Raw genomic sequence first — 11,831 nt, 5'->3', positions numbered from 1 at the left:
ACTCTCGCAAGACAGTCCATGGGCAGGTAGGATCTCATCCTGCGTACCAGATGGAGCTGATAAACAGCTGCCCTGGACACAGAATTGACCTGTGCCTCCATGGACAGCTGTGAGTCCAAAATAACTCCCAGGCTGCACACCTGGTCCTTCAGGGGCACAGTTACCCCATTCAGGACCAGGGAGTCCTCCACACCTGCCCGCCTCCTGTCCCCCCTAAACAGTACTTCTGTCTTGTCAGGATTCAACCTCAATCTGTTAGCTGCCATCCATCCTCCAACCGCCTCCAGGCACTCACACAAGTAAGCGCTAGTCTCTGCCTTACTGCATTGCAGCGGGTTGGACTAGATGACCCTGGGAGGTCCCTTCCAACTCTACAATTCTATTTTCTGGGAATCCCAAAAACTGCGCTCGGGTCCTCCTTGTGGGTTCCCCTGGAGGCACCTGGCTGACCCCCGTTGACAGCAGGACCCTGCCAGGAAAGAGGAGTTGCCTGCGAGCCTTAGGCAAAGCGTGGAATGCGCAGCCGCAGGGGCCACGCAAATCACACAGAGGTCAGTCAAATCCAAAGCCCGAGCGCCGCAGGGTTTAATGAATCGCGTAAGAACACTTCCGGTTCTCAATCGGCACGGCCTGAGGCGGGGATGATGGGTGAATGAGTGGCGGCAGCGACCAATCCCGAGTGCCCTGCGTAGGTATAGAAGCATCGGCGGTCTAGTTCGGCGCCGCGCTTTTTGCGCGTCTCCGCATTTCGTAGCGGCGCTCGAGTGGAAACCGGAAGTGTCTCGTCGCACCCATAGCTCCTGGAAGAAAAAAGGCAACCCGTCAGGCGCGCGGGGAGATGACGTACACGGAAGCGGACGGACCCGTGGGCCTGGAGGCGGCGCGCAGCAGTGACGTCCGGGGCAGGTAGGCGAGGAATTGCCGGCTGAGGCAGCAGCGGGAAGAGCCGGAAGAGCCGGGGATGGAGGAGAAGGAGCAGCTGAGGCGCCAGATTCGCCTGCTTCAAGGTGAGGGACCCAGGCGTCCGGGGGGCCCCTTGGGCCTGAGGGGAGGGGGGCCGAGGGTCCTGAGGGGGGGGCCTGCCTGCCTGCCTGCCTGCGGGAGCGCTTCTGCCCTGGCTGCCTTTCCTGGCAGGCACTCGCTCGCCCAGGCGGTGCTTGAGCTCAGGTCCCTGCCCCAAGGGGCTTACAATATTATTATTATTATTATTGAATATCTATACCGCCCTATACCCAGAGGTTTCAGGGCGGTTCAACTCAGGTCCTTGCCTCAAGGGGCTTACAATATTATTATTATTTATTATTATTATTATTATTGAATATATATACCACCCTATACCCAGAGGTCTCAGGGCGGTTCAACTCAGGTACCTGCCCCAAGGGGCTTACAATATTATTATTATTATTATTATTATTATTATTATTATTGAATATCTATACCGCCCTATACCCAGAGGTTTCAGGGCGGTTCAACTCAGGTCCTTGCCTCAAGGGGCTTACAATATTATTATTATTTATTATTATTATTATTATTGAATATATATACCACCCTATACCCAGAGGTCTCAGGGCGGTTCAACTCAGGTACCTGCCCCAAGGGGCTTACAATATTATTATTATTTTTATCATTATTATTATTGAATATATATACCGCCCTATACCCAGAGGTCTCAGGGCGGTTCAACTCAGGTACCTGCCCCAAGGGGCTTACTATTATATTATTTTTATTATTATTATTGATTGAATATATATACTGTACCACCCTATGGGATGTGGGTGGCGCTGCGGGTTAAACCACAGAGCCTAGGGCTTGCCGATCAGAAGGTCGGCGGTTCGAATCCCCGCGACGGGGTGAGCTCCCGTTGCTCGGTCCCTGCTCCTGCCAACCTAGCAGTTCGAAAGCACGTCAAAGTGCAAGTAGATAAATAGGTACCGCTCTGGCGGGAAGGTAAACGGCGTTTCCGTGCACTGCTCTGGTTTGCCAGAAGCGGCTTAGTCATGCTGGCCACATGACCCGGAAGCTGTACGCCGGCTCCCTCGGCCAAGAAAGCGAGACGAGCGCCACAACCCCAGAGTCAGTCACGACTGGACCTAATGGTCAGGGGTCCCTTTACCTTTACCACCCTATACCCAGACATCTCAGGGCGGTTCAACACTCAGGTCCCGGCCCAAAGGGGCTTACTATATTGTTGTTGTTGTTATTATTGAATATATATACCGCCCTATACCCAGAGGTCTCAGGGCGGTTCAACTCAGGTACCTGCCCCAAGGGGCTTACTGTATTATTATTATTGTTGTTGATTGACTATATATACAGTGGTACCTCGGGTTAAGTACTTAATTCGTTCCGGAGGTCCATTCTTAACCTGAAACTATTTTTAACCTGAAGCACCACTTTAGCTAATGGGGCCTCCTGCTGCTGCCGCACAATTTCTGTTCTCATCCTGAAGCAAAGTTCTTAACCCGAGGTACTATTTCTGGGTTAGCGGAGTCTGTAACCAGAAGCGTATGTAACCCGAGGTGCCACTGTACCGCCCTATACCCAGAGGGCTCAGGGCGGTTCAACTCAGGTTCCTGCCTCAAGGGGCTTACTATATTATTATTATTGTTGTTGTTGTTGTTATTTTCTTCTTCCTTAGTACGACACTTTGATATTATTATCATTACTACAACATTAGCATTATATCATGCTTCGATATGATAGCAACACTAAAGGCAGTTTTAATCACAATATTGTTATAATTATTTATGCCCTGTCTTCCTCCCTGGCTCAAGGTGGCTTACAAATAAAAAGAACCGCTGAAAACATTAAGGGGGGGGGGGAGGCAGGGAACCAGTAACTGAAAAACAGATAGACGATAGACGTTGATGAAATTAAAACTATATATATAGGTTGGCATCCGTCTTTCTCAGGAGACGGTGGAGGAGAGAGCCCTTGGGGGTGAAGTCAGACAGTTGGAGAGCTATAGCGCCAGCTGTAGCTGTAGAGACTGATAGGGGAGAGACATGTTTTGTCGCAGCTGAGGCAGATGAAGGCATCCGGTTGTGCTGTTGCAGAGGCACAAGGGCTTTTCTTCCCTCTCTCTTTTTGGGCTAGATTTTGGAGGTTATGGTTATGGTTAACCAGCACAAGGTTGGGGCAGGTAGTTTTAAATCTATTTGGGTTTGGTTGAAGATGATTTTTTTGTATTGTAATGGGGCTTCATATGTTCTGTTCGTTCGGGTGGGACGGATTATGACTTCTTACAGGCAGGGCTACATCCTGCAGAAACATGCATGATGCCGATCTATGCGGGATATGTCTTGGTTTGGAAATAAAATCGTGTTGCAAATCCTTCAAGGTACTGCTGGAGGGATGCTTGAAGGCATAACTAATGGAATCTTTTCCTTCTCTCCTTCTAGGTCTCATCAACAACCATAAAAACATCCATGGGAATACACCCATTGCTCCACCTGCCCCAGCACCTCAGTGGCAGAATCCCAGGCCGCCTGCCTTTAGCAGTACTGCTTTCTCTGCTAGATATTCCCAGCAAACCCAGAGAGATTTTCAGCCTCGCCAGAGTGGTCCTAATGCCTGGAGAAAGAAATATTCTCTAGTCAACGTCCCGCCTCGCCCGGCACTTTGTTCTGGAACCAGCGTTTCTGCTAGTTCTTCTCGGACCAGCCTGAGCCACGCAAGCCCTGAGGCAACTGAGCCACAGGCCGTGCTCTCCGGAAGAAGTGTAAGCCTCAGTGCAGACGGCAATATCGTTGTGGGGGTGCAGGCTGGCTCAGCAGCGGCCAGCACTACTGCCCCAGGAACCCATATGAGCTCTGCGGAAGCAACAGAAGGCCCAGCTGTGTCTAGAGGATGTGTGAGCAGGACTGCTTGGCCTTCGGGTGCTGGCTCGAAAAAGACTAAAGCACTGAGCGCCTCCGCCTTGCCTCACTCGCTGCATTGCAAGGCCTTTGCTAAGGAGAAAGTTGACATGCCTGCCGAGTGTTGGAAGGGGCCTTCTGTTCAGGGTGCATCGGAATCGGCCCCGGACTTGCGCAGGACTATCAGTGAGAGCGCCGTTACGTTGAAATCTGAGCCTCAGCAGCAGCCCCTGACATTGCCTGATCATAAAGCGAGTGGTCTGTTGGTGAGGAAGAAACCAGCACCAGAGGTTCCAGCCCTGCGTAGTTCGCAGCAAACGCCTGCAGTGACGGAGAAGCCCAGCGCGCTGACGCTTGCTGAGAAGTCTGCTGCTGCTTCAACTTGGGAAGCTCCTTCAGCTGTTGGGACGAGCCTCTCCAAAGACAAACATTCAGCACCTGCTCTCCATGGAGCTCCTACCTCGCCGGCCTCCATCAAGTCTCCAAAGTTCAGGAGGAACAACTACACGTGGGTGGCGAATCCGAGCAAATCGCCCCGTACTGTGAAAAAATGGGCTGCTCCCAGAGCCTCTGAAAATGCACGCAAGTTTGCTGTGGGTGCAGAGAGAAGTCCCAAGTTACTCCCGAAGGGGGAATTGGGAGCAAAGCAAAAGAAATCCAACCCGCAGTCCAAGCTGGGGATTTCTTCCAGCCTGTACAAGTGGAAGGCCTCCAGTCTCCCGCTGTCTCCGTCTCCATCCACCTCTGCGTTCACGTGGCGGCGTAAGGAATGTGTTGGGCTTGGAGTTTCTCCTTCTGTGGGAGCTGGCGCTTCCCTTCAGACTGTGAGACGTGGGCCTCTTGGTCACGGCAGCCCCAGATCACCCTCTGGGAATAGTGGGTTTTTTAGTTACAAACTGAAGAGCCGGACCAAAATCATCAAGAGGAAGGGAAACACCTGGTAAGTTATTGGTTGCGTTGGGAGAAATTCCCAAGACTTTCTCCTGGAGCAGGCATGTCCAACAACAGGTGGATCGTGATCTACTGGTGGATCGCGGGATATCTATGGTAGATCGCGGTCGATCGTGTGATGCTTAGTGATCTCCCCCCCTACCAAAAAAGCTCAACAGCTTTGACTGTCAGTAACAATGGGTAGATCACAGCCAGGATTTTTATAATGTGAGTAGAGCAGTCTCTTGGAAGTTGAACGTGCCTGCCCTATAGTAATGCTTACCACTCCAATGCAGCTGCTGGGGCACATGAAAACACTTGTTTTTGCATTGCAAAGTGTGGAAGGAGCTCTGTCAGGGCCTGGGGATGAGAATTCAGGTGGATTGTATGATTGGGGCACTAGATGTTCTGGGTGGGTAAAGCAGCGAGCAAATTCATGACAACTGTGGGATCCACTCTAGCTGGGAAAATGCTTCCCAGTTTTTTTCAGCTGATTCTAATTTCTAGCAGTTCATATAGTACCTGGTTATTTTTTCCCCTGGCCTGAAGTCCAGAGTCTTAGGTGCAACTTTCTACAGAAAGAACACTTAAGGGCATGTACCATTTCAGAATGCAGGTATTGGGAGTTCATGAGTGCATTGTTCTTCACATCAGAAACATCCTTCCTATAGAAAGCTAGCATGCCAGGGTGAAGGATTGTAGCCTAAGCTATTCCCTGGTGTGCTAACTGTCCGTGTGTATGGAACATTCAGACAAGTGATTCATCGCCTGTGTGAGGTTTTATGGTGGTTGCCTTCAAATACCTACCCTTAAGTGTATTTCGTCGTTCTTTCTTGTGATCCCTAGTCCCTAACCCTCTGCTTCCATGTATTCCACCCCACTCCCCGATGTTCTTAGATTCTAGCTTGCAGGGCTAAACATGTAGATCAGATTTTGCACAATTTCTTCCACAAAACCCAAGTAACATTCAGTCTGCTGGTGCAACTATTGCAACTACAGAACATGAGTTTTTGGATTATTGGTCCCCCTGCACCACTTTTTAGTGCAGCGTTGGAAAGATGGGCTGGTAGCTGTGATTATTTTACCAGCACCTCTTGGTAATGAACACTATACTGTTGTTGTTTAGTTGTGTCCGACACTTCGTGACCCCATGGACCGGAGCACGCCAGGCACTCCTGTCTTCCACTGCCTCCCGCAGTTTGGTCAAACTCATGCTGGTAGCTTCGAGAACACTGTCCAACCATCTCGTCCTCTGCTGTCCCCTTCTCCTTGTGCCCTCCATCGTTCCCAACATCAGGGTCTTTTCCAGGGAGTCTTCTCTTCTCATGAGGTGTCTAAAGTATTGGAGCCTCAGTTTCAGGATCTGTCCTTCCAGGGAGCACTCAGGGCTGATTTCCTTCAGAATGGATCGGTTTGATCTTCTTGCAGTCCATGGGACTCTCAAGAGTCTCCTCCAGCACCGTAATTCAAAAGCATCAATTCTATACTACTATACTATACACTATACTGCTGAGCAGTATAAATATGCAGAACATATAACTTTCATTGGATTTGCTTTTTGTAAGATGGACCTGGAAGGTGGAGCTATCGGTGGATGAAGCTCCATTCATCTGTGAATGTATTTGAGTCACCTTTCTCTATGAGGGGGCTGGGTTGAATCATTCCTGCAGCTGCCTGGAGCCCGGATCACATAAAAGGGGTTTGGGCTGAGAGCTCCACCCCCCCATGTGAGAATGCCCTATGAATCTGCTCATGGTTGGAGTGTGATGTGCTTGAGGACTACACCATAGTGACTGCTTCTGTTGTCCTTCCAGCTCCCCGACTGATAAGAGGAGCCCGTCCTTCCCTACTGTGCTTCTGAGAAGCCGCTATTGTCTCAGGAAAAGGAACTCCCCTCGGGGAAGGGGATCGCCCACTGCCAGGAAAGCCGGATCCAAAGGCCTGGTGCAGATTGGCAAGCACAGGCTGCGCCGGCTGCCGGCATCCCGGACCCACCTTTTGGCCAAAGAAGGTAAGAACAAGCTTCTGTTTCTTGGTTTACTGTTGTGCTTTTTAATACACCAGCGCCTTGTCCTGGGAACTCCTGTTGGTCTGGTTCGGAGAAGCATGGTGTTGGTTGAGATTCTCTGTCTTGATTTGGCCAACTCTGCTGGAAGATTTGGAGACCTGGCTGCAAGACTCCTTTCCCTAACAAAGATTTAAAAACTGGATTGTGGTTGCACATATTGGTCATGTGTGCTTACGTATATTACGTGTGGTATAGTGGTTAAGAGCGGTAGACTCGTAATCTGGTGAACCGGGTTCGCGTCTCCGCTCCTCCACATGCAGCTGCTGGGTGACCTTGGGCCAGTCACACTTCTCTGAAGTCTCTCAGCCCCACTCACCTCACAGAGTGTTTGTTGTGGGGGAGGAAGGGAAAGGAGAATGTTAGCCACTTTGAGACTCCTTCGGGTAGTGATAAAGCGGGATATCAAATCCAAACTCCTCCTCCTCTTCTTCTTCTTCTTCTTCTTCGTCTTCGTCTTCGTCTTCGTCTTCTTCACGTGGCTTGGCCCTTGGCCATGGCCTCTGTGTGAGTTTTTCCCTGGAAAGCCAGCAGTGTAAGCCACCGATTTGCTTTTCCAGCCCAACTGAACCGTAACTCGCTCCATTTTTTTTGAGCATTCTGTGCCTTTGGCACGACTTTTGAGCCGATTGGCCCCAAAATGGCAACTAAACATTTCATTTTAGTGGCTGTGGTCCTGGTTTAAAGAGCCATTTGGCTCCTAGCTTAACATATCTCAGTTTCTAATACCAGCTGGGGGTTGGGGTGATGTGGGAGGGAATGGAGCTAGATTGCATTTTACTGATTTGTGAACTTCCTAGATGGTATGGGCAGGATAATTCAATGAAAAAACAGCCGCCTGCTACCTGGTAGTGCTTTGGGTTAGGAGTCTCTCTGGGCCCAGTCAGCATCTTGAGTGCCAAACTGGTGTGAAGTAATCATGTACGCTTATTTATAAAAAGTCTGAATGCGGGGCATTATTATTTTTTAGATTAAAAAACGCTGAAGCGTTGCACACAAATGCCAGAGCGCCTTGTTTGCTTGTTAAAGGGTTCTAGAAATTAAGTTAGTTCTTGGTATAAGCTTTCGTGTGCATGCACACTTCTTCAGATACACTGAAGCAGTGTATCTGAAGAAGTGTGCATGCACACGAAAGCTTATACCAAGAACTAACTTAGTTGGTCTTTAAGGTGCTACAGGAAGGAATTTTTTTATTTCGACTATGGCAGACCAACACGGCTACCCATCTGTAACTGGTTCTAGAAATTGTTCTGGTGTCTCCAGGATGCTCAGTTCCTCGTATGGAATTAATCCAAGTAAATGTTGTAAAGCCAAGCCTAACATCCTTGAGCAATTTGAGGTAGTTATGCACTCTTTAATGTGTTTGGCAAAGTTAAGAAAACTTTAAAAACCTAGTGTAGTTTTGCTTTTAGGAAGAAGCGACTGCGTTTTGTAGCGCATCACACTTTGTCGTTCATTTTCTCGCCGCTGTCACTCCACCTGTATACATGTTGATTTATCAGCAACTAAGTACACTAAAGAGGCAGACTCTTACCAGGGAGTATTTTGGGAAGTGTCATCCTGGAATTTCTTGGCAACTGGGTGGTTTTTGTAGCTGTTTCCTGAGGGTTGGCCAAGTACGGAACACTTGTAATCTTCTGGCAGTTTCACAGTTCTGAAAAGAGGCTGCTGCACCGGTAACTATTGTGTGTGACTTCTTTTCAAGAATAAACTTCCCACATTTTTTCCTCCATACTTTTGAGTCTTTGACATGTGGACATGTGTGACTTCTGACTTTTTAGGCAGCAGTTCTAAACACCTGCGAGTCAGTCGAATTGAACTCAGCGGGACTTACTTCTGAGCAGGCTCACATAGGATCCGGCTGTTACAAAGAATGTTGGAATCGGTCCTGAATGCTCCCTAACTCGTTGAGCTGCTGGCTTCATTCAGACCAGTGGCTCCCAACTTTCTAGGTATGGCAATCCACAAGTCCAAATCTACATGAATTTCACATGAATTTCAGACCTTAGTTCAGGGGTCGGCAAACTTTTTCAGCAGAAGCCCAGTCCACTGTCCTTCAGACCTTGTGGTGGGCCGGACTATATTTTTTTGGGGGGAAATGAACGAATTCCTATGCCCCACAAATAACCCAGAGATGCATTTTAAATAAAAGCACATATTCTACTCATGTAAAAACATGCTGATTCCTGGACTGTCCACAGGCCAGATTTAGAAGGCGATTGGGCTGGATCCGGCCCCCGGGCCTTAGTTTGTCTACCCATGCCTTAGTTTAGGGGTCAGTAACCTTTTTCAGCTGTGGGCCAGTCCACCGTCCCTCAGACCATGTGGGTCTGGACTATATTTTTTTTTGGGGGGGGGAATGAATGAATTCCTATGCCCCACAAATAACCCAGAGATTCATTTTAAATAAAAGGACACATCCTACTCAAACTTCCTGATTCCCGGACCGTCTGTGGGCCGGATTGAGAAGGCGATTGGGCTGGATCTGGCCCCCGGGCCATAGGTTGCCTACTCCTGCCTTAGTTCTTCTCTGCTGCCAACAAGCAGTTCCCAAGGGTTGAAATGTAAGGTTAAAATATTAAAATATGCCAACGAAACAAAAATCTGCAAGAGGTATTAATCACAACCATTAGGGATTGCAAGAAATAATTATTTTGGGGTTTGCTTATAATCCATGACCCACCTGCACAGGCTTCACGACCCACAGGGTGGGAAGCACTCATTCCGATGTTTTTGTATATTGGGTTATTAAACCAATATATGATTGGGACTTTTGCCTGTGCATGCAACCCTGTCACTACTCTGTTTGCAAAAAGAGTAACTCAAATCAGAAAGTGAAAGATATACACTTGGGACGCTTCTTGGGACACAAGCTTAACGTGAGCCAGCAGTGTGATGCAGCAGCAAAAAAAGTGAATGCTGTTCTAGGCTGCATCAACAGAAGTCTAGTGTCCAGATCAAGGGAAGTCATAGTACCACTCTAGTCTGCCTTGGTCAGACCATACCTGGAATACTGTGTCCAGTTCTGGGCACCACAATCTAAGAAAGATGTTGACAAGCTGGAACATGTGCAGAGGAGGACAACCAAGGTGATCAAGGGTCTAGAAGCCAAGCCTGATGAGGAACGGTTGAAGGAACTGGGTATGTTTAGCTCAGAAGAGAGGAGATATGATAGATACCTTCAAATATTTAAAGGGCTGTTCCATGGAAGATGGAGCAAGCTTGTTTTCTCCTCCTCCGGATGGTAGGACTCGAACCAATGTCTTCAAGCTCCAAGAAAGGAGGTTGTGGATTCTCTTTCCTTGGAGGTTTTAAGCAGAGGTTGGATGGCCATCTGTCATGGAAGCTTTAGCTGAGATTCCTGTATTGCAGGGGGTTGGACTAGATGACCCTTGGGGTCCCTTCCAACTCTACAATTCTATGATTCTCCAGGATCCTCCTTTGAGGAAGGCTCAGAGGATAAGTCTTTTCAGTTGTGTCACCCCGTTTGCACAAAACTCTACCCACTGAACTCCTTCTGGGTCCTTCATTGACATATTTTCAGCATCGGGTAAAAACTTACCTTTCCCTTCATTACTATGTTGTTTTATGTTAGTTGGGCCTGTGAAGATTTTTGATGCTTGTATGGCTAGTGGTGTTGGTTTGTGGATTTTTAATGAATTGCATGTGTTTTCTGTAAAAGTATTTACTGTATTTTTCCATGTATAAGACTAGGTCCCCCCCCCCCCAAAAAAATAATGTCCAAAATTAGGGGGCGTTTTATACACGGATAGTGTCTTCCCCCATTTTCTTAAATCTGAGTCCCCCAAAATAGGGGGCGTCTTGTACGTGGGGGCATCTTATAGACGGAAAAATACGGTATATTAGAATGTATTTTTGCTTATGCTTATAAATATTTTGCAAGTTGCTTGGGGACGTTTTTGTCTAGCAAGTCACTTAATGTCAGATTATTATCACGCCATAGTTTTCTTTTTTATGGTCCCAAACAAGAAGCCTTGGTTGCCAGCAGTGGAACAAATCAGGATATCAAACCAACTTTAAGCTGTAGTTTAATCACGACTTCTTCCCTAACTGGTCGCCACAGTTTTTTTTTGCTTTGGACGAAACAGGAACAAACAAAAATGTTGTGTGACCTCTGTGTATGTGCAAGTTGTTTGCCAGACCTTTGTGTTGATAAGTTCAGTGTGTTGAAGGGGAGCATTTGGATTTATGGTGGCTTCAAGAGTGTGCAAAGCTGAAACCTGTGTGTGTTGCTTCCCGTTGGGCAAAATGGGGGGTCAGTGGGGCTCCATTTCACATGTCGCACTGTCTTCATGGACGCGGATGCAAGCCAACTTCTGGTCCAGGCCATCCCAAACCTCTGGTGTAACATGGTGTGAACCAATTCACTGAGCCTTCATCTGGGCTTGTCTAGATACTTGGGTGTGACTTTTGGGGCAGTTGGGAGGCTGGCATAATCTGGCTTCTGTGAATCGCCTTCTGTCTTTTCGGGCGGTTGGCCAAGTGGCGGGTGTCCAAAAGCAGGATAGACAACAGCAATATATTTTGCTATTTTAGAGGGGGCAGAAGCCCACCTCCCCACCCCTGCTTGGAGTTGCAGAACGGTTTGTCAAGGTGGATTCTTAACAGATTATTATCCTTCAGTTCTGTGGTCAGGCTGATGATAACTGTTCAGGTCTCCGAGGAATCGGAGATCTTGCTCTTCATGCTTGCAAATTGCAAATGGGGCATGTGCTCTAAGGAGGTCTGAAATTGCCTGGAAACCTATGCTCAAGATCCAGCATCCTTATAAGACACTTTTATGCCTCTCCCGGAATGCCCCGCGGAGGAACTTAAGGTCCATGAATAGCAACACCCTAGAGGTCCTGGGCCCTAAGGAAGTCAGATTAGCCTCAACCAGAGCCAGGGCCTTTTCAGTGATGGCTCCGGCCTGGTGGAACGCTCTGTCTCATGAGACCAGGGCCCTGCAGGATCTGATT

The 11,831-nt window shown here is 48.3% G+C and overlaps 1 protein-coding gene across 1 annotated transcript in view; it reads left to right on the top strand.

Annotated features, from left to right (window-relative positions):
* Positions 1-862: 862 nt before the first annotated feature.
* The window catches only part of ZC3H3 (zinc finger CCCH-type containing 3), a 282,895-nt gene continuing 271,926 nt past the window's right edge, over positions 863-11,831 (top strand). The window contains exons 1-3 of the mRNA XM_081012543.1: positions 863-1,007; positions 3,402-4,797; positions 6,602-6,798. Of these exons, the coding sequence (XP_080868669.1) occupies positions 962-1,007; positions 3,402-4,797; positions 6,602-6,798 (1,639 nt within the window). The 5' untranslated portion in view covers positions 863-961. The remainder of the gene's footprint in view (positions 1,008-3,401; positions 4,798-6,601; positions 6,799-11,831) is intronic.

Source organism: Podarcis pityusensis (genome assembly GCF_964106645.2).
Source record: "Podarcis pityusensis genome assembly, chromosome: 7".
NCBI classification, from domain to species: Eukaryota; Metazoa; Chordata; class Lepidosauria; order Squamata; family Lacertidae; genus Podarcis; species Podarcis pityusensis.
The sequence above is the reverse complement of the archived record's forward strand: the minus strand, read 5'-3'. Positions and strand labels throughout refer to the sequence as shown.